Source organism: Apteryx mantelli, chromosome 14, assembly GCF_036417845.1.
Source record: "Apteryx mantelli isolate bAptMan1 chromosome 14, bAptMan1.hap1, whole genome shotgun sequence".
NCBI classification, from domain to species: Eukaryota; Metazoa; Chordata; class Aves; order Apterygiformes; family Apterygidae; genus Apteryx; species Apteryx mantelli.
Genome location: NC_089991.1, coordinates 7,999,186 through 8,019,639, shown reverse-complemented (window position 1 = coordinate 8,019,639; position 20,454 = coordinate 7,999,186). Strand labels below are relative to the sequence as shown.

The 20,454-nt window shown below is 49.5% G+C and overlaps 1 protein-coding gene across 1 annotated transcript in view; it reads right to left on the bottom strand.

Moving 5' to 3' along the window:
- The window catches only part of SH3PXD2B (SH3 and PX domains 2B), an 89,155-nt gene that overhangs the window by 41,687 nt on the left and 27,014 nt on the right, over positions 1-20,454 (bottom strand). The window contains exon 3 of the mRNA XM_067304818.1: positions 8,879-8,954. Coding sequence (XP_067160919.1) covers positions 8,879-8,954 — 76 coding nt within the window. The remainder of the gene's footprint in view (positions 1-8,878; positions 8,955-20,454) is intronic.

Here is a 20,454-nt window from a genome sequence, read left to right as displayed (position 1 = left end):
GCAGCAGGGGCAGGTGGGGGATCTCAGCCACGGCAGTTTCCAGGCACAGACACCCCCACCGCTCCTGCTCCCCGTGACGACCACGGGGAAAGAGCAGAGAACGAGATCCAGCCTCCGCAGAGGCTCCGAAGGCACCCGGAGGGCGACGTGCGCTCGTTGTCGCCCTGCTGCTCTTCCTGGCACCCTGCAGAGGAGAAGTGCTGCACCCTGCCCACCGCACGGGGCTGCGGGGCGGCCGGTCCCACCAGGACTGCTGCCAAGGCGAGCTCTGCTCCCCGGAGATTACAGCAGCTCCTGCCGAAGCAGCTGGGGCTTTTACCGGCCCAAAGGAAAGACGAATCCCAGAGTAACAAAGCAGCAGAAGCCACGTCTCCCGCTTCTCTCTGCTGACTCCAGCGTTTGTTTATTCGTTTTATCTCTGTGTTGACCCTGGTTTGTTCTTAAAAGTAACCAGCTACCTGGACGTGCGCTTCTCTGGCGGGGGGCACCCACGCGTAATCCCCGAGGCGTCTCTGAACGGACCAAGCCCTCACTGGCCGCGCTCAGGTCCTCGGTAAGAGCAGCAGGGTCAGCACAGCTGGCTCCCAAGGGGCGGCTGGAGACGGGGAAAACCCAATCAAAAAATCCCAGCTTACCACAAAGCCAACATGCGGCCACATTTGTAGGACTTCCGAGATGGCAGGAAGCATCCTGCCTCCCCGCTTCAGCAGACAGGGCAAGTGCGGCAGACCTTGGAAACAGGCTGGAAACACAGTTATGGGCCCTCAGCTAATTCATGCTTTTTTCCCTTGCCCTGTCTGACCCCCTCCCTCCCTCCCTGCCTCCCCTTTTGACCCATCTGATACAATCTCGCTAGCTCTGACGCCTGCTTTGTTTCAGTGGTTCCATTTCCCTTCTTTAGCGGCAGTCAGCTCGGAATTAATGGGAGGGAGCCGTTATTGTTCCTTGCCCTACTGGGAGGGGAGCCTGGAAAAATCACAGTACAGTGCCTTGATGCTGTTTTGAGACACCATCAATTCGATGGATACAGCTCACAACTTTCCGGGACATGACACTCTCCGTTTACAAAGCTCTAGCTATGTCCTACCACTTCAGCTACGCTCCTCCTTTCTCCCCTTCTTCAGCGAGGGCACCCCTCCCTCCACCACTGTTATTTGCTTCGATCCACAGTGGCCAGAGGCCCACCACACATCAGCAGGAATTCATCGGATATGATGGATTGGTAGCAAATCCATCCAAAGTGTCCCTGTAAGTCTTATGCAAGCCAACACTGTCACACGGCGTGTCCTAGCAGTCCTGCTGCCTGGAGCTCAGCCACTTGCCAAGCATCTGAGACACCCCTCAGCCAGCTGGCCACCGGCCTTTCTCCGGAGTGAGGGATGTCTCTGGCTCCTCTGGGCTCACAGTGCCCCAGTTAACTCCTGTGGCTCTGCACAGACAAGACCTTCCTCTCTACCTTCCCCAATGGATCAAGGAGAAATATGTATCCCAGGGCAGAAATCTCTCTTGTCCTCAGACCCAGCAATCTCCTCCCTGTCCATTTGTACCCACCAGTGAAGCACTGATGGCTGCTATCTTTCCCCTCTGGACTGGGCACGTCCATCCACATGCCGTCCTGTCCCTGTGGTTGACGCTGTTGTGAATCCCACCCTCTCCCATTCCCCTCCCCATCTACCTCCTCGCTTCTGCAGCCAGAGCAGCAAAGGAGGGAAGCTGAAAGCAGCAAACAACATTTTCTGTTAGCAATTATATGGCAGTTTCCAAATGCCACTGACAGGACTGCTGAATCATCAGTTACCATGAGCTGCCCGGCAGAGAATCACATGCGCACCTGCAGGATGCTGATGGAGGGTAACAAAAGATGAGGCACACATGGGTAGGAGACAGCTACCTTCATCTTCCAGCTGGTGTGAAACATGAATCTTGCCTCTGCTTGTCCCATACTTTCTTAAATTGTCAAATTTCTAAATAAGCATCTTAATGCTTTGCCCCACACTAGAGAGGCTTCCTGCAAACATTGTCAAGCCGCGGGTGTGGTTTCCTTCAAATCCCTCCTTAAAACCCTCCTTTGCCACATTCCCTGTTCCTGCATTCCTTTTCCCCCCAGAATTCCACTGCAATAATTCTTTAACTAATATAGTCTGGCCAGGACACGGGGAGACAATCTGTTGGCTTTTATTTCATATTCAGCAGCAAAGTCTCTGGAGTAGAGGTTGCCCCTTCTGCGTTAAGCTGCACACAGCTGGGTTCAGGGCTTCAACAGGAGAAATGACATCGGCGCGTTGCCTTGTGGCCAACAGGCCAAGAGGCAGAGCACGATGGCTGGCACCCGTGCCCTGCCGCAGAGAACGGCCTCGTCCCCCGCGCAGACGCCCTGTGAAGCTGGCGTCCCGTGTCAGCAGGGCTGCTTTCACCAGTGTCAACACAGCCGGATGAGCTTCATTCAAGATGCTCTGTCCGCCCCTAAAAACTCTTACAATGCCAGAAAGTTTCTGATCACCCAGCAGTGGAAGCAACCCCCTCCGTAGCTAATCAAAGCTGCTTTGCTTTATCTGATAACTGAGCACGACGGGTGCTGCACCAGCTCTGGAGAGGGGGCTGTGACGTGACACGGTGCAGCCCCGGCCATCTCAGCTATTCATCAAGGCCTGCAAAGTGTCACGAGAGGATGGGGAAAGGGCTGATAAGGAATTTAGGTCTCCAGCAGCATGAGATAGAGCAGGCAGCCCAAAAGAGGGGTTAAACTCTCCAAAGAGACAGGTAGGGAAACAGGGGTCTGCAAATGATTCCCTCCCACCGGAATTCTCTAGGCAGAGCTAAAGTTATACTGGGGAGCAAGGAGCCGAAAGAAACGATGCAGAGGCATTGCAACCAGCAAAATGGTTGAGGCTCCTTTTGAGCCAAAGACTGTTACTGGATCTTGAGCGAGCTAGAGGGGCAGAGAACCTTCAACATATCACCCTGCTGATCACAGCCACTAAAGAAGCCAGATATTTCAAGAGCGGAAAAATGTCTGTGCCTCTTGCTTTACCCTGAAGGACTCCCCCCACTCCCTCCCCCTCCCCACTGCCTCGGAAAGAATTCACTTCTCTGCACCTTTCAAATCACAACCAGATTTTCCCTGGCATGGGATCCAAATTCACTTCAAAAAAAGGCAGTCCCAAGTGTACACATAATTAGTCCCAGCCCACAAAGCAGCCAGCTACGTGGGCTATTCCTAGGATGGGGAAGCAGGTGTGGGAGACAGCATTTCCAGGAGCTCTGCACTTAGCATCTGTGGCAAAGCTCTGAATTGTGTGGATACCCTGGCAAAAAAAGAGGGGGGGACCAGTAAAATGCCTTTGTCCCACATGTCTGTGAAGTGAAGCTGAATTAGTGCCACTATCAAGACAGCTCCAAACTGCTACAGCTCCTTACACTCTCGTGGTTTGAGATCATACTGGAGGGAGCACAGTTAGTCTTATTTGTTCCTGATAGTCATTGAAAAAACTATAGTCAAAACAGGAGATGGGGGCAAGACATCTCTCAGGCTTTGGATGAGTTGTCCAGAGGAATAAACCTGAAGAGCTGAAGCCTCCATGGAAGCAAAGAGTGGGGAGCCCCCCAGGATGCTACTGGTCACCTTTGATACAGGAAAAGGATTTTGGTCTAGGCTAAAACTGTAAAGCTCTTCAGGGCACCACTGGGACAGTTCGCTGAAACAGGAAAAGGTGCTTTTTCTTTCCCACCTAACTCAGTGGCAAACCTCAGTATCTTGGTTTCCCATCACAGAATCACAGAATGGTTGAGGTTGGAAGGGACCTCTGGAGATCATCTAGTCCAAGCCCCATGCTCAAGCAGGGTCACCCACAGCACGTTGCCCAGGATTGCGTCCAGATAGCTTTTGAATATCTCCAAGGAAGGAGACTCCACAACCTCCCTGAGCAACCTGTTCCAGTGCTCTGTCACCCTCACAGTAAAGCAGTTTTTCCTCATGTTCAGATGCAACTTTCTGTGTTTCAGTTTGTGCCTGCTGCCTCTCATCCTATCACTGGGCACCACTGAAAAGAGTCTGGCCCCATCCTCTTTACACCCTCTCTTCAGACATTTACACACATAAGATCCCCCCTCAGTCTTCTCTTCTCCAGGTTGAACAGGCCCAGCTCTCTCAATCCTTCCTCATATGAGAGATGCTCCAGTCCCTTAATCATCTTAGTAGCCTTTCGCTGGACTCGCTCCAGTAGCTCCATGTCTTTCTTGTATTGGGGAGCCCAGAACTGGACATAGTACTCCAGATTTGGCCTCACCAGGGCTGAGTAGAGGGGGAGGATCACCTCCCTCACCCTGCTGGCAACGCTCTTCCTAATGCACCCCAGGATACTATTGGCCTTCTTGGCCACAAGGGCACATTGCTGGCTCATGGTCAACTTGTTGTCCACCAGGATCCCCAGGTCCATCTCCTGCTTTCCAGCAGGTCAGCCCCCAGACTGTATTGGTGCATGGGGTTATTCCTCCCTAGGAAAAGGACTTTGCACTTCCCTTTATTGAACTTCATGAGGTTCTTCCCATCCCAAAGAAGTGCTTGCTCTCCGCTGTTGTAGGATAGCAACAGCCATACTACCCTTCCTATTGCAAAGGAAGCATTACTGCAGAGACCAAGGGCCAAGAGGAAGGCAAGGAGGAGGAAAGGCAGCCCCCTACCTAGTAAATCCATAGTAATCCTGGCAGTCCCATCAGTCTCAGCAACTTGCCTTCATCTTCAGGTTCATGAAAGTGGAACTGCTTGGAAAGATGCACCAAAACCTTCCTCCGAAGCCCTATCACAGCCCACCAAAAGAGGAGTTCACTGAGAAATGCAAGAGTTCAGTGGAACAAAATGTTCCCAAAGCCTTTTCTCTCGGGGTCTACAGTGCCTTGCTATGCAGAGAAATCTGAGTTAGTTCATTTAAAGACAGCTTGAGGGTCAAAAGCAGAGCAACTGTTTCAGCACAGCACTCTCCCTGCAGTAATACTGTCTGCACCTCAGCAGCATTAGCTGCCTACAGAAAAGGCAGCTCCTGATTACGGGCTCTGAGCTAGCCTGGGATTCTCCACACAACAGTGCAAGGGCAGAGATGCCCATCTTGCCAAAGCAGAAAACAGTAATTTCTCCATCTACAGGTCTGATGCAGAGACAATGCAAATGGTGGAATGTCAGGTTCACACAGGTGGAAAAGGGGCGCCTTGTCTTCCTTCTCCTTTGCAGGGAGCTATTAGCGTCTCCACAGTAGTTCTGGGAGAAAAGTTCCAAACTATGCGGACAGCACTGATGCCCATACTGAGCAAGTTAGCAGACTGGGAAGGGGGTAGAAAGTAGGCATCCTTCTGCTTTCTAAAGGGATCTCACTGAATTCTTTTCTCCCTCTCTCTTCTTGGGATTTTGCTATCATCTGTAAGTTAGAGCTTCCTAAAAAGCAGTTTTACAGCCAACGTTAGCTCAGCCTCAGGCAACCCCTCCTTGCTGAGGTTCACATTTCAAGAGAAGCAGACTGGCCAGAATCAGCTCCAGGCCACTTGGGCTGTACAAAGTTTGGAAGGCTTCACTCTCCTTATAAAAGCTGTTTCCTGAAAGATCTGGCACAGCCCTTATACAACTGGCCCAACTGAGTTCATTTGTTTTCTTAGTTCATTCTTTCCTGGGGTCTCCGTACCATCCTCTCCTCAGCCAACAAATGTGTAACCCTTAGTAGGTCACCTCCTCCATGCAAGGACTGAGCTGCCGTGACTGTCCTGCACAGAGCTCATCATCTGCTCCTGAGGCCAGCCCAGAGTCCACAGTGGATCCCATGCGTGAGCTGGGTGCAGCCAGAGGCATTTCAAAGGGCCATCCTCAACACCACATGAAGCTGGGCAGGATGTGTCAATGGCTCGAAGCCAGCAGAAGTAGCCAAGAGTCCACTTCCAAATTCCCCTATATGGCAGCACAGGATTTGCAGGCACAGTGCCGGAGTGCTATAATGTACTGCCAGTCTGAACCTGACAAGACCAAGCTGTGCGACAGGATGAGTTTTGTGCTGACATCCAGGAAAGGAGAACCCCTGGCTCTAAACTCCACTTCTGAGAACTCAGCTTTATGACTTTGCTTCAGAAGAGATGAGTGGGCTGAAGGACTTTCATCTACAAGAGTATTTTTGGTGTAGTCAGAGACCTACTGCAAAAGCCCTGAAATCTCTAGAAATTTCAAAGAAGTTAAATCTATGAAACAAACAACATTAACACACAAAGCAACACAAAATGAACAGTGTTCCTTTGGGCTGGATGCTATAACTACAGAGTAATCATCGGGCTTTCTTCTCATTCCAGGAAACCAGTCTGACAGATGATCCCAGATGGCATCTTCTCAGGTTGTGGTGGTGACCCTGAGCTTCAGAGGCTTAGGGGTTTGCTAAGAATGCAACGGCAGCAGGACGTACAGGGTAGCAGGAGACATTTTTCAGTGCTTCAGTGGCCGCAATGTCTAATGTTACCATAGAACTGGCTTCCCAGAAAGCAGCATATTTTCAGTAAGCCCACTGGAGCCAAATCTGCACTAGTAATGAAATTCAGATGCTAAAAATATTGCTAAAATGGGGATTGGGAACAAACTACAGTACTCACAGAAGCTGAACCTCATCACCGACCTAGCAAGTCTAAGTGTACCCCATGCACAATTTGCAGAGGAAGACCTTGGCCTGTTTGCACTGAGCTCTTTCTGATGGCACACCTGGACAGAGACAGCCAAAGTTTGGGGTTCAGTTGTAAAGTAAAAAAGTCCATTGCCATCCTGAACTGGGAAGGCCAAGAACTGATCCAGAAAGGAACCATACTGTTTTCCACATCCTCTAGCATTGCCAGTAACTATTAAAAGAGCCTTCTCCTACTCCCAAGTAAAGTCCTCTTTCAGAGGCAGACACAGCTTGCAAGCCATCTCACTAGGTAAGGCTAGATGGCTCACCACCAAGCTCATGAGAAAGCCACCATCTCCTCACCACTCCACAACGAACAGCAAAGGCAAAACAATTCCCACTTCTTCACAACACAACTTCCTGGAAGCAAGAGGTCGAAGGACTGCTTCTGAAGCTGCCCCATGAGGTCAGGCAGATTCAAGACTATATCTATCTGGTGAGTACCTCCTGCCCAGAGGTAGGCCATAGTCCCATGCCTAGATCATCTCATTACAACTACCCCTTACTCTGTGCTTGCACCAGGAAGTAAAAGTGGCAAAGCCGCCATAGCAGTGCTATCTCTCTTTTCAGCTATTGCAAGCTAATCCAGAAATGAAATGTCAAGAAAAATTGCTGGTAGAAGCATGTTCTAGCAGCTTTTGAAGTCAATTTGCGACCTCTGAAAACTGTATTATTTAATCCTATTGCAGAAAGGGGACTAGAGCAAAAGGGCAAAAGTCTCTACACAGTACACACACCAGTAAGCAAGCTCCTACAGAGGATTGCCATCCTAACATCCCAAAACTGCTTTAGGACACAAGACTCAGCCTTTATTTCCCAGCAACTACAACCCCCTTTCTCCTCCAATGGAAATCCCAGTGACATGCCACTTAACAAAGGGGAACTATTTCAAAAGAAAGAAGAAGAAACAAATATTGATGCAAGAAGCAGTGTTCAGGACAGGCTACCTGAGCCAAATCACTGCCTTCCAAGAACATCAGCATTTTGGTGGGAATTCTTCGCAAATGCAGCACAGCCAAACTGTAATTCCAATTTTTCCAAGTTATACCCTTTGCCAATTTGGCTTCCACTTTTCCTTCCCACTCCTTGCTGGCAGGAAAAATAGGACAGCAATGGCTTCTCCTCTGTATTAATGTCAGGTGTGCTTTGGTTTTACTGATGTTACAATCCAGGGATAAGACAGAATCAGAAATACCTCTATGGGGAATCCAGACAAGATTGCTCTTGCTTGTAAAGGGGTGTAAATTATTTTCTTCATGCCAGCCAGAGAAAAGTAAACCCCACTAAACATCTTTATGTTTCTAGAAATGCCTGGAAGCAGAACACAGTCCACAGGGCTACATTAAATGGACTTGACAGTCACTGGAAGTGATTATGGTACCATGACATTTCTAAATACACCCATTAGCTACTTGGGGGTGGGGATAAAGACAAATTTGCGGTCAAATACATTAGTTATGGGTGCATGAAAGACTATCAGGGTCCCCTCCAGCTGGGTATTTTTGCAAGGCATATTGGGTGGTTTTTTTTCCCCCCTCCCTTAACAGCAGCATGAAAGGGCAGCCACAAGCAATCCCCAGCCCTCACAAAGTTTGAAATGGATCATTACATTTGTTACTAGGGATGCAGAAATGCCCAGCTGCATGTTGGGCTGCAGCAGGGCATGCGTCACACCACATAAATCCTGTCTTGGAGCAACTGGTCCCAAACATTACAGGAAGAAGGCATGGCTGTCAATCAGCTTCATTTAACATTTAGAATTCAACTGTTACTTCCTTCTCTCTGGATAGCTCTTTGAGTCGCACACGGCAGGAAAAACAGCACACGAACAGTTCCTGGGGAGCCTCCACACCATCCGCAGCCCTGTGCTATGCTGGCCACGCTCATTCTGAAAACAGTTGGTCTGCCCACGGGTTATTACTGACAGAAGCTGTGCACGTGGGATGGCTTAGCTGAAGTCCCCCGTTGGTGCCTTCTGGAAGGAGAGGGAATAACTAGGGGTTTTAAACACTCATGGGGCACTTTTCTAACAAATATAAATGTTTTAATGGGCACAGTGCAGACCAGCTAACTTGCTAATGCTCCAATGGTTCAAGACATAAGATCTAAAGCAGGCGTGTGCACACATGTACTGCGAAAAAGTCCACTGCCATGCCAAAACCAGCATGGTCTTTGCTGGAGCCCACTGCACCTACCTGGCAGAAAGGGGATGATCCTTTGCTTGGGGTCCTTCTGACCTCCTTCCATCGGAAACTTGTCCAGCATTTGCATCTAAAAAAAGAAATGCAAGAGAGGTGATTAAAGTCAATAATTAACTTGCACAACACAAGGCCACTCTCCTCAGGAGGAGGAGAAGCCTGTTCTCCAGACCAGTACGGTCCTCAGAGGTTTGCATGTAACACTGCTGGTCAGGTCACAGTGACCTGCAGCACTGTGAGAATAGCGGAGCCCACTGCAGTACGCTGCACATCCAAAGCAGCTACAGAAACACGGGATTTTACCATTGTTTCCACACTTCCCTCTATTTTCAAGGTCCAAGTCATTTTTCATCACTGATGGGGCTTACAACTATCATTTTGTTCAGCATGGGCGGTTAATGTAACCTGCATTTCTGTAACTACTAGGTTTCATCCCAATGCACTTCAACCACTAGAACTCGGAAACTTCTCCAAAACACATATTTTAGGCTTATTAGCTCAAGCATAGCACAACACTGACACAGTTCCTGGACTACAGGCTAACTTGGACTCATAGCACACACTCATGTTTGCTTGCAAAAGACCAAAAAGATATACCTCAAGTTTGGGGAACACTTTGGCCTACACAAGATTGGAGGGGGTGTTTTATGGGATCTTCAGCATTAAACAAACGATTCCCTGATTGATGCAACTGCAGGGGACTGCGCTCAGTAAGTCTAGTCTTTTCCAGTGCTCTCTGCTCTCTTAGGACTCTTCTCCTAAACACAAGACCTCAGGCAAGGAATTTTATCTATCAGCACAGCTGGAATCAAAACATTTCCCTCAGCAAAGAGAGCTGCTAATCAACTCCCACTCTCATTAGGTGTCTGCACTGCCGCTTCAGGGCATGCACACAACTATCTAGGCCTCCAGCATCCATGGTGCTCAACACCTAAGTCCTGGCAGGATCCACGTCTTCAGCATTACCTTTGCTAGATTTTGCCAGAAAACACCAGTTGGACTGGGCTTTGCGCTTTACATGGAGCTGAAGAGGAGGAGGAAGAACATGCCCATGCATCTGACAACACCGTAACTCCGTCCCATGGAAGGAAGGGGAGGGAGACTCAGACTCCTCGTCCTCTCTGGCACATGGGTCTGAGCTCCTACCTCCCATCACTTGAAGAGCTCCTTGACCCCCGGGGTATTGGAAGTGGGTCTTGCCCTCTGCTATTGGAGCTACTGCACTCCGTATAAATAATTAAGCACTTATTGAAGCACTGGAGACAATCTCCCCAGTAAGTGTCCTAAGCACCTACAAAGTCTATACAGTCACTCTCCTCTGACACAATTAATATTTAAAGTATAGTGAAAACTATGCAACTGCAGAGAGAAAGACATTCATTCAGCTCCGGCTCCACGAGAGGGATTTGAAGCCAGGCTCACACAGCCTGGCAAAGGCTGGTCACCCCTGAGCAGGCAGCTGTAAAAGCCATGCTCCCGCGTACCAGCAGCTCGGCCATGAAACAGCCGGGCTGCCTGCGCGGCAGGGAGCCTCCTGGAGGGCAGGGCTCCAGGGTCCCCCCGCTCCGCACGGCAGGTCCTCCCGGCCAGCTCCCTACTTGGCACGCTGGTTTTCACAGGTGATGTTCTTTGGCACCTGTTTTTCCACCTGCTTTTTACAGGAGGCCTCTGCTGCTAGCCGAGGGCTGTGGATTCCTTTACTGCTAGGCACAATCTTGTTTCGAGTGTTGTGATGATAACGCTAATTCCTTTTTGTCAATATGACCTTCTGCACCCTTGCTCTGTCACATGCAACACATGCATTTTTCTTCTCCGATCTCAAAATGCATTAGGATAAAACACTTGAGGTTTAGGGGAGAGGGGGCAGGAGAAGGAAGGAGGTATTTTTCCTAGTATATTTTGAGGAAAAAATATAAACCTCCCCCAACATGTGCAAACACAACAGGAAAAAAAACAAAAGCAGCTCTCAAATGCTCCCTTCACAATGAAGACAATACATCTCAAAAAGCAGGATGATACTAAGCACAAGCAGACCGTGTTTACAGCTTCTTTTCAATACAAATTTTGAAGAGTTTGCAACAAAGAGAAGGAATCTAGACTCAGCAATAACTGCAGATTGCTCTGACGTTACTGGAAGCCACAAAATGAGCCTGGCCGACAGGGGAATAGTTTCCTTGAGGCAGAGTCACTGCAGGGCTGTGGTGGCCAGGATCGTTTCCCCGGACCTTCTGGGCATGGAGCGCCCTCCTGTTGTTCCCTGGGTCCGCAAAAATAGAGGATTACACAAGATCTCCGTTACCCTGCATAACAGCCTTGTTGTGCCCCCACGGATGCAGAAGGAGACTAAATGACTCTAACCCCAGTCTTCCTGTTTGGAAGAGCTTGGTAAAGCTTGTGACTGATGGACGAGCAAAACAAAACAAGTCACAAATACCGCACATCTGATGACCGTTAAGTAACGCAACACTTGAGTCACTGGAAGCTTTTCCCTCATCTCGTTTTTGAACACGAGCTGAGTATTTCTCGCTCCTGGGAGTACTAAAAGACTCCAAGGCACAAACGGTGCAAGCTGCGTTTTCTCCCAAACGCACGTGCCTGGACACAAGGCTCTTGCCAAACCAGTGACATCCTTTGCAGGGCTCCCAAACATGTGATCCCATCAAGCCAGGCCAGAACTTCAGCCCGGGAAGTTCCCCGTTTCCTGCTTTTTTTTTTGACTGAAAGTGCCTCCTGCAGTGGCAGCTGCTCCGCAGAGCAGGAGGAAGCGAGCGCCAACCTTCTCTGCTACCCAGGCTGCCCCTCCACTGGGAGCAGCAGGCACCTCCCCAGCCCAATGTATCCCCAGCAATACTGGGAAGGAGGAGAAGGGTGGGGAAAGGAGCAAGTTGGAGGGGCAGGTCACATGGGAGCACATCCAGCCTGGCTGCCACATCACACAGCGCTGGAGAAGGCAGCAGCAAATGCCAGTTCATCCGCTTACTAGACATAAGCTTGTGGTTGAAGCAAAGCTAAAAACCCACTCCAAAGAAAACAAGGCCAGAGCCAGCTCCAAGCACGACCGGCAGCTTGTGTTAGCAGATACCAGAGCACACGTTTGCAGAAATCCAGTCGCTTGGTCACGGGCTGATGGTTCTTTCATCACAGCCCTACATGACCTAATGCTGCAGCAGGGACAAGCATTTAACAGCAATGGGAAAAAGTGAACTTGGAGCTGAGAGGTGCCACCCAGAGGAACCAAGTCACCAGGTTTCTAAGTTTCAAGGCTCCCTGCCCCTTTTCTGGCCCCTCATGCCCCTGATGATTTTGAAAGATGGGGTTCAGCACAGGTTGTTACAGAGCCAGGATCCAGAGAGCGCACCCAGCCCTGGAGAAGGCATGGCAATGGGAAAACGTGCAGCAGCCCCACAAGCCCTGATGTTGATAGTGGGGAGGGATGCACAGACATGCATCAGAAGATGGACTGCAGAAAGCAAAGCGTGCCAGCGCCAAGCCCTGGCAGGGCAGGTTTCTTCAGAGAGCACCCTTCTGCAAGACCCTGGTGGGGAAGCACGTGCTGCAGCAGACCAGAAATTTTGGAACCAAGGAGGTCAGCATGGGGAGACTCCCGCAAATCATGTCAGCAGCAAGGGTTTCCATCCAAACTCTGCACAAGACTGATCGCATTGCATTCCTCAAAGAGAAAACTGCCCAGACGTCCAAGATCCGGGGCAGAGGGGAAGAACAGACAGACGAGAAGCAGACAGACACAGATCCCTTCTGAGAGCAGCTATCCATGCAAAGCACAGGATAGAGCAAGGAGGCCAAGAGCCAGTCTTGTTCTCAGCAATGCAATCAGCCAGGTCAGTTAGAAAAACGAAGGAAACAAAAGAAACAATAATCCTATTGTTTTCCCTCTCCAGAGCTATCTAAAAATATCTGTGAAAGAATCTTAAAAAAAAAAAAAAGTTAAAGTAGATGCATTTTGCCATGTTTTTATTATACAGGAAGCTCAAAGTGTTGTATCGGGCTTTTCGCACATTACTTTGCAATAATTGTCAGACTGGAGCACTATTACATGACTCCCAGGCCCTGGCCACCTAAGCTAGGAGTGTGGCGCAGATGCCCTGGAGGAGTAGCAGACCTGTAACCGGGCTCCTCCCAACAGCAAGAGGGCAGAGGGCCAAGTTTATCCTATTATTTCTCCCATTACCAATTTATCTTATGTTAGCAATTAGCTATATTTCTTATTAACCCAGAAATGTCTGCATGGTGCCCGTTTCTGGAATTAGGCCTGGCTGAAGGTTTATACACATCATGCAGTGCAGAGGTGGCTCCTCTCCGACCTGCTTGTTCCCGCTTCTCCCCACGGCTGTCCATTAACAGGTTGGGTGATAATGCTGTCTGGGCCACCCAGGGGAGATAGCCCTTCAAAAGCAGCTGTGTATCAACAGCTAACGCTTTGGCAGATAGTGTCTTCATTAACAGGAAGCTAAGAAGATAATACCATAATTGAATTAATTATCAGTGCTGTGGGCTACAGGCGATCCTAGGGAGAGGGAAGAATGCACCAACTCGGCAATATTCCCAGGAAGCAGAGGCTTCAGGAAGGGCTTTGCCCAAATAAGAGTTGCTAATTGTGCAGACAGCCCAGTGCCAGACAGACATGTCTGCTGGAGGAGCAGGGCCCCAGGTCTAAAAAGCTGCGAGTCTGCCCTGTCCGTTCTTAACGGCCTTGAAACTCAGAGAAAACTCTACAAAAAGAAAAAAAAAAAACAAGAAAAAAAAAAGCCAAGTGCAGGTAGCTAACAAGGTGTGTCATCACTTGCTTCTTTTCATCTGCTTTCCACAATAAAGTGGAAAAGTTTCTCAACTTTGTATTTTAGTGGGGGGATTTTTTTTTTTTTTTGATTTAAATCTGGCCTGGTGGAGAGAGAAATTTCAGGATGACGTAGGAAACATGTAGGTCCTGCATTCCCCCTATAATGATAAACCTGAAGGGACATGGAATTAATCTTGCAAGCCCTGTGCAGCCGGTGGGGACTATGGGATTTGTTTTGTCAAGCTGCAGTGGCCCACCCTAAGGCTCTGGTTTTCCATTAACCTTCATTAGGGCTTGCATGGCACATACCAGGACAGCAGAAGAGAAAGCAAGTCCGTCAACTTATGATGGGGATGGTGCACGCCAAAGAGCAGACTCCACCAGCACGAAGGAGGAGAGGGACGAAGTGATGAAATAGCCAGGTGAGGGAAGCAAACTCTTCCACTCTCACACAACAGCAGCACAAGAAGTCAGAACCAGGCTGTGAGCAGCAACCATGGGAAGGGGGAGATGGACGTTCGCCCTCCTCTTATCAACAGAATTCCCTCAGGCTGGGCGATGGGGGCCCCGAGTACAAGCGCATTCCTCCGTCCCGATCTAGCAAGTGAGAGCTGACCTAATCCATGCCTGCACCAGACACGTCTATTATCCAGACCAGAGAAGTCAGCTTTTGACACCATCCCAAGGAAAAAAAAAGAAAAAGCTCAACAAAAGGCTTCACAATCTGGTTCAGTGAGCGGCAGCAGAATCACAGGAGACTCTTTGTGCGGGTAACAGCCTCCCCTCTGAGAGGGGCCAGCAGCTCGGCACGGGGAAAAGATGGGCCTCTGCCAAAACCTGCTCTCATCCCTGACTCCAAAATTCCCCGCTGGCTCCCGTCCCTCACGAGACAGGGAACGCAGGAAGCAGCCAGGGTATACCACATGCCCAGCTACCCCCGTGGTGGCTATCTCAGGACAGGCTCTCCGAGCTCACGTTCCCCTCGGTCTCTGGATTTGCCCCGTGGAGACCACAGCTGGCAACCAGCCCTTCTCCCTGCTTGCTCCACCAAGCCCTGAGCTCCTCTCAGCATAGATCTCTGAGGTGGCATGAAAGAGACCTTGGTTCAACATCTTTACTCCTAGTTAAAGGCTCCAGGCTTTAGCATTTAGATACTAACACAAAAAGAGAAGTATCAGTCCTTTCTCTCCCTTCACTTCTCTTTTCCAGGGAAATCCAAAAGCATGCAAGCTTTATCACCCACTGCTGTTAGGCCCAAATAAGGCACTTTGCCCAAATGGGCAAAAAGAGAAGGACTTCTGTTCTGGGATTTCCCGTATGATGTCAGTTCTATTATTGGCTTTGAAAATTGAAAATCCAGAGCATTAGTCAAGTGTCATTATGGGAAGAAGATTCCTGCTCCCAATTTGATGCACTGAGGGTCAGTGCCCTACTGATCTCAAAATGCAGTGGGAAAAGGATGCAGCTGTGGGAACCAGCAGTCATCACAGCGGCACCAAGGCCCCATGGGGAAGCTCTGAGAAACACAGCTACGTACTGAGAACCAAAGACACTGCAAACGCCCTCCTGTAGCTCAAGGCACCCTCGCTCCCCGAAGCCAGCTGGTTCAGAGAACATCTGCCAAGCAGACACTCTGGGAAAGAGGATGACATCTGGCAGCAGCTCACAGTCTATTGATATTTAGTCTCTCTGCTATCCTACAAGAGGCACCCTCCCTTCATCCATGTGGAATGACTATGAAGATACAGGAGGTGAAAACAAAACAGCCCAGAAAACTGAAGGAGCAAAACAGAGCAAGCTGAGATCCCAAGTATTAATAATGCTGAGCTGAAGAGGCCAAGCCTGGGAAAGGACCCACCGTACTAGGGCTGCACCATATAATACCTGCTTAATGGTGAATCTGAGGTGGGTGTTCAAAGATGGTAATTAGAGCTGAAGAAGAGCACAACTGAGCAGTTTCTAGAATACCACAGTTCCTCCCTGGTCCCTGCTTTTCTGGTGCAAGTGATGAGTTCGAAGGCACATATTACAGGGCAGTGGTAATTCTGACCTGCTCAGCAATAGGAAATAGCATCACAGAGGCCGGATTGTGAGAACTTGATGGAAAACTTTAAGCATTGCTCAGCAATAGATAAAAAAGAATTAATTGAGGTCAGAGAAAAGGGCTACACAAATTGGCAGCAGCTGCCACTGCAAGAGAAATTTCCTATGAAATCACAGGAAACACTAGACAGAGGGAGATATTGCTGTCTCTGAATAGCTTACTTAAATGGCAAGGGAAGTGAGCCCAGCTCTGGTCAGGAAGTGGCCTACTGTACGGGCTGCCACTTCCTCCTCCTGGCAGGCTCCAGAAATGTGCTAGTAAAACATCAGCAAAAGTGACAGCCAGGTCTGCACTACCTTGACCCTCCCGTCCCAGCGGATCTCGGTTAAACCACACACAAACCAAACACGTTGACACGAAGCTGTCGGGTCCCCCAAGCGCTGCGGTGCCGGTGGAGACCCAGCGGCTCCCTGTGAAGGGTCCGGGAAGAAGGTATCCCTATACGTCCTCCTCCTCCTGCCAACCTCGCACCAGAGGGCTCTCGTTTTGTGAGCATGTGCGGCTTGGCTCAGCTACTGGAAGTAGGTGGTGGATGCAAAGGGAAGGGCCAGATTCGCAGCCTCCAGACCTAGCAGTGGTGATTGCATTCCCCCCTTGCACAGCGCGGTGCCACACCAAAAGAGAAGCAAAATCAATGCAAGCCTCTTCTTCCCTTCCTCCCTCCACCCCTCCCATCTCCGTCCTCCACGCTGATTCTGAGAACTGAGCACAATGCGAGGTCTCCAAAAGGAACCGGGGAGAAAAAAAAAAAAGCTACTATTACCCAGAATCATTTCCATTTCCAGCCATAGCACATGCTGATTCTCTGAGCACAAACCTCAAAAGTGCTTGCTAGACTCATTCATCAGCTTAAGCAATCAAGAGATAAGCAACTGGGCACTGCATGAACACTAGGGCTACAGAGACTCCCTAGGAAAGGAGGCACTTGGGCACAAGTGTCTAACCCCTAAAAGCCTTTATTAACCTTACATAAGGAACCTCATATTTTATCATCTAGCCATGAAACGCAAAACCCCAGAAACCACTATCAGATTATCAAGTTTATCAACTAGTGATGAAAAGATGGGAGTCTCTAGTAACCATTACCACCATCAAAACCCCACCCTAATTGCAGCAGACAGGCCAAAGACAAGAGTCATGGAAGGAGAAAGAGAAATATCCTTGTCTCTAGATACAGTTCTCCCAAGTCAAGTCAGTCTCTGCAGTGATTTTAGTATCTGTTCTTTGCTAATCTACAGAGCACATTTCAAGAGTATTAGAAGTTCATGTTTTAAGACACTAGAGTTTTCATGTTTCATGTATATGTTTTCAAAAGCAACAAGTAATTCTGGGTGCCCCATCTGAGGCACCTCAGAAAGGATCCAGAGGGCAAACAACTGTGCAGTTTCCAAAGACCCAGCTCTAGTAAGGTATCAGCTGTGACACCACAGAACAGTTCAACCCAGAATTACTGTCCATTTTTCAATGGCCCAAACAACTTCTGTAATGCACTGCTTGTTTCCCTCCTTTAAGTCCACCAAGAATATATTTGGCAGAGACAAGGAAGAGATTTTAGTGTTAACAAAAGGAAAATCTCAAGAGTAATTATGATTTGGAGAAGAACATAATGTCTCTGCCCCCAACCATCTCACAGCAGCAACCTCCATTAATACAGTCTCCTCACAGAGCTGCTGATCTCTGTCGGGTTCTTCGGTGATTAAAATATATAGCTTTTTATGTCTGATTCAGGGGGTACTGAGTCCTGGAAGCCATAATTCTGTCTACAGTGCCTTACTAATCCATTTTCCACTTAATTTGTGGCAATTGCAGTGCAGCCTCTAGATGGAATTAGGCAGCATATGCAGGTCCCAGACCATACAGAGGAGCATTGAATGCTGCAGCACTCAGTATATCCACCAGCAGCAGAGCATTAAAAACACCAAACAATCAATAAGGCATCCATAATTTACCATTGCAACCAGCCAGGGGAAATGACTCTTGCTGGTAGGTGTACATGGGCATGGAGCAGCAAGACACAGGGGGGACTCCAGTCTGCTCAGCTTCCTCTTCCTCATCGCATCCTGCAAGTGGGAACTTCCCTTCATGGCACCTGGGTCTGTGTCACACAGGAAAGCACTCTCCGGAGGGAGCCACGATGTGTGTGAGCAGGAAAGAGCTATGTCACCTGCCTCATCCTCTGGCCAAGGACAACAGGGCAACAACTGAACCTACTGCTTGAGCTGTCACGACAGCGGCAGCCATAGGGATGACTGCAAAGACACATTCACCAGTTTCTTCCAGCATCCCAAAGCAGATCTGCTTAGAAGAAGAGGGAATAGTCAGAACATTCAGTTTCTGTTGTTGAAATGGAAATGACAATGGAGAAATATCAATGCATTTGCCCTATTTTAAATAAGTAGCTGAGGCACAGCATAGGGGAGGGAGCTGTGCTCCAAGACTCCAAGGAAATCTAGCTTCACTACTAATGCTGTGCTTCAAACCAAGAGGCAACCCTTCAGTCAAGCCTCCCAGCGACCGGTCACCAAATAGAGATATTTCACATATACGCCAGTTCACGTCAAGTCGTGTGCTTGCCAGAAATGCTGGATGGCTTGTCACCAGCTTCTCCCTGACACAGCTTATGATTCCATCTCTACTCAACCCCTCCCTTCTCAAAAATCTTTGCTATTCCAGCACATGAGAAAGAGATGACTGGCATACATTCCTTCCCTGAAATTAATGCAAAAGTTTAAATCTGCGACAGGCCCAAACATGAAGAAACAGAGGAGGAGAGGCATTTGAGCTACAGGCGGAGTTGCAAAAGATGCAATTCTCTCATCTGGGAGAGCACTGTTGTTTAGCAGCAGAAGTCATATGAGCTTGCTCTGAAATTAGACTTCTTCTTAACTTTTTATTTTCCCCGCTGTTCCTTCCCTAAACGCATACCCCATCTTCCAAGGAAGCAAGCAGTCAGCACAATGGCCTAGTTGCAGAGGTTTTTCCTGGGAAGCAAGGGAGGATTTCATTCTGATCACGTTCAGGCAGGTGTCTGTCAAGAACAGCTCCACGGGAGCCAGTGCAATTACATAGGTGGAAGAGAGAAATGAGTTAATGCAAGCCCCTAAGGTTTAACTGCAAGAAACAGTGTCTCCATATGAAACAGTCGTGCCTTACTTTTTAGCATGGTCGTGTTTGTATCAGCCCTCTCCCCATCTGACAAAGAAAATCTCTGGCTCGCAGAAACAAACGCTGATAAGACAAGGCCCTAAAGCAACACAGCCGACAGCTGGAATTTCCCCACTGACAAGTCGAATCAGTCTGGCTCCTGCGTGAACTCAGCCAACGCCGACAGGAGGCACCCGGGTGTCCCGACCGCATTTTGTTCCTAGCTACCTTACGCAACACTGAGACATGCAGGAGTTTCACGTTCAGGACGCCCAGTGAGTTTTAGATAAGCGTGTTTGAGTGCATGCCTGTGCTCTTCCCAGGTGAAGGACAGGTTAACATCCCCAGAGGTTACCTGGCCAGCCTTCACCTCCTTTCCCCCTCACTTCAGCAGCAAGAGCGTGCTGCTCGCCGGGAGCATCGGGAGCCTGCCTGGGTGGCCCGGAGCACCACAACCTGCCCTCGTATCCTAGTGTCTACAGAGGGGGAGGCATTTAAAAGAGCAGAGTTCAGCAGCGCCCTAAAAGCAGCCTCTGAAGAAGTCTCTGCAGACAGCAGATAGACACGGCTGATCTTCAGAAGCGCCGTCTGCTCTGCTCACACCACGATGAGGTCCAAGGAGCCCCGCGCTGCCACCTCCGGCGGGGAGGAGGGCCCCAGGCTTCGCAGCACTCCTGAGCTCAGACAGGCCTTGCCAGAGGCCTGGAGCTAGCCAAGAAACTCAGCTTATTGCAAAACCAGAACACTGCCGTTAAATGATATCTGGTGGAGGAGACTGGTCTCGCAGCATTTCAAAGAGTCAATGCACTTCGCAGGGAACAATAGCGCTAGTTGGGAGCAGCGCGGCAGGGATATCGGGGTGCCGAGACAGCCTGGCGGACCGCGTGAGACAAAAGGCATCGCAGCTCAAGGTGGGCGACGAGAACGCCCTCCTAACCTGACCCAGGACACTCGCCCCCTTCCCCGGGACCAAAGGGGTCAGCGATGACAAGGGTGGCTGCAGGGCTGCCCCAGGGCGGCTGCATGCCCAGAGCTGCCCCCGCAAGGCAGCAACCCCGAAGCTTTCTGCAAGCGTGAAAACCAGAATGCAGATTTCGCACGTGCAAAACTCAACCCAAACCACATACTGCATCTGAACTGCATCTGCTTTTTTAGGACCCGACGGGGATGGAGGGAGAGGAAGCTGTGCCAAGATTCTTCAGTGTAACTAAACCTCTAAGCAGCGGGAACCTTGATAGCACCTTATTTTGAGGGATGTTATTCTCAAAGCACAAGCTCACCACAGAGATATTAAGAGAGAAAACCCAAAAGGCCTCTGGCCAAATTCACTGATTGATAACAAAAAACACAAATCTGAGGGCTTAAAAAAAGCCACCTGTTGGCAGGTGGAAAGCAGTTACCCCGTAACAGGAAACATTACTGCTGCTTGGGAACTTTCCAGCGGGAGAGTTTTTTCCCTGGAGGTAGGTGGGGAGGGGGAAGAGGGGGGGAACTGGAAAATGCTGATTTGCCAAGAAGAAGAAAGAA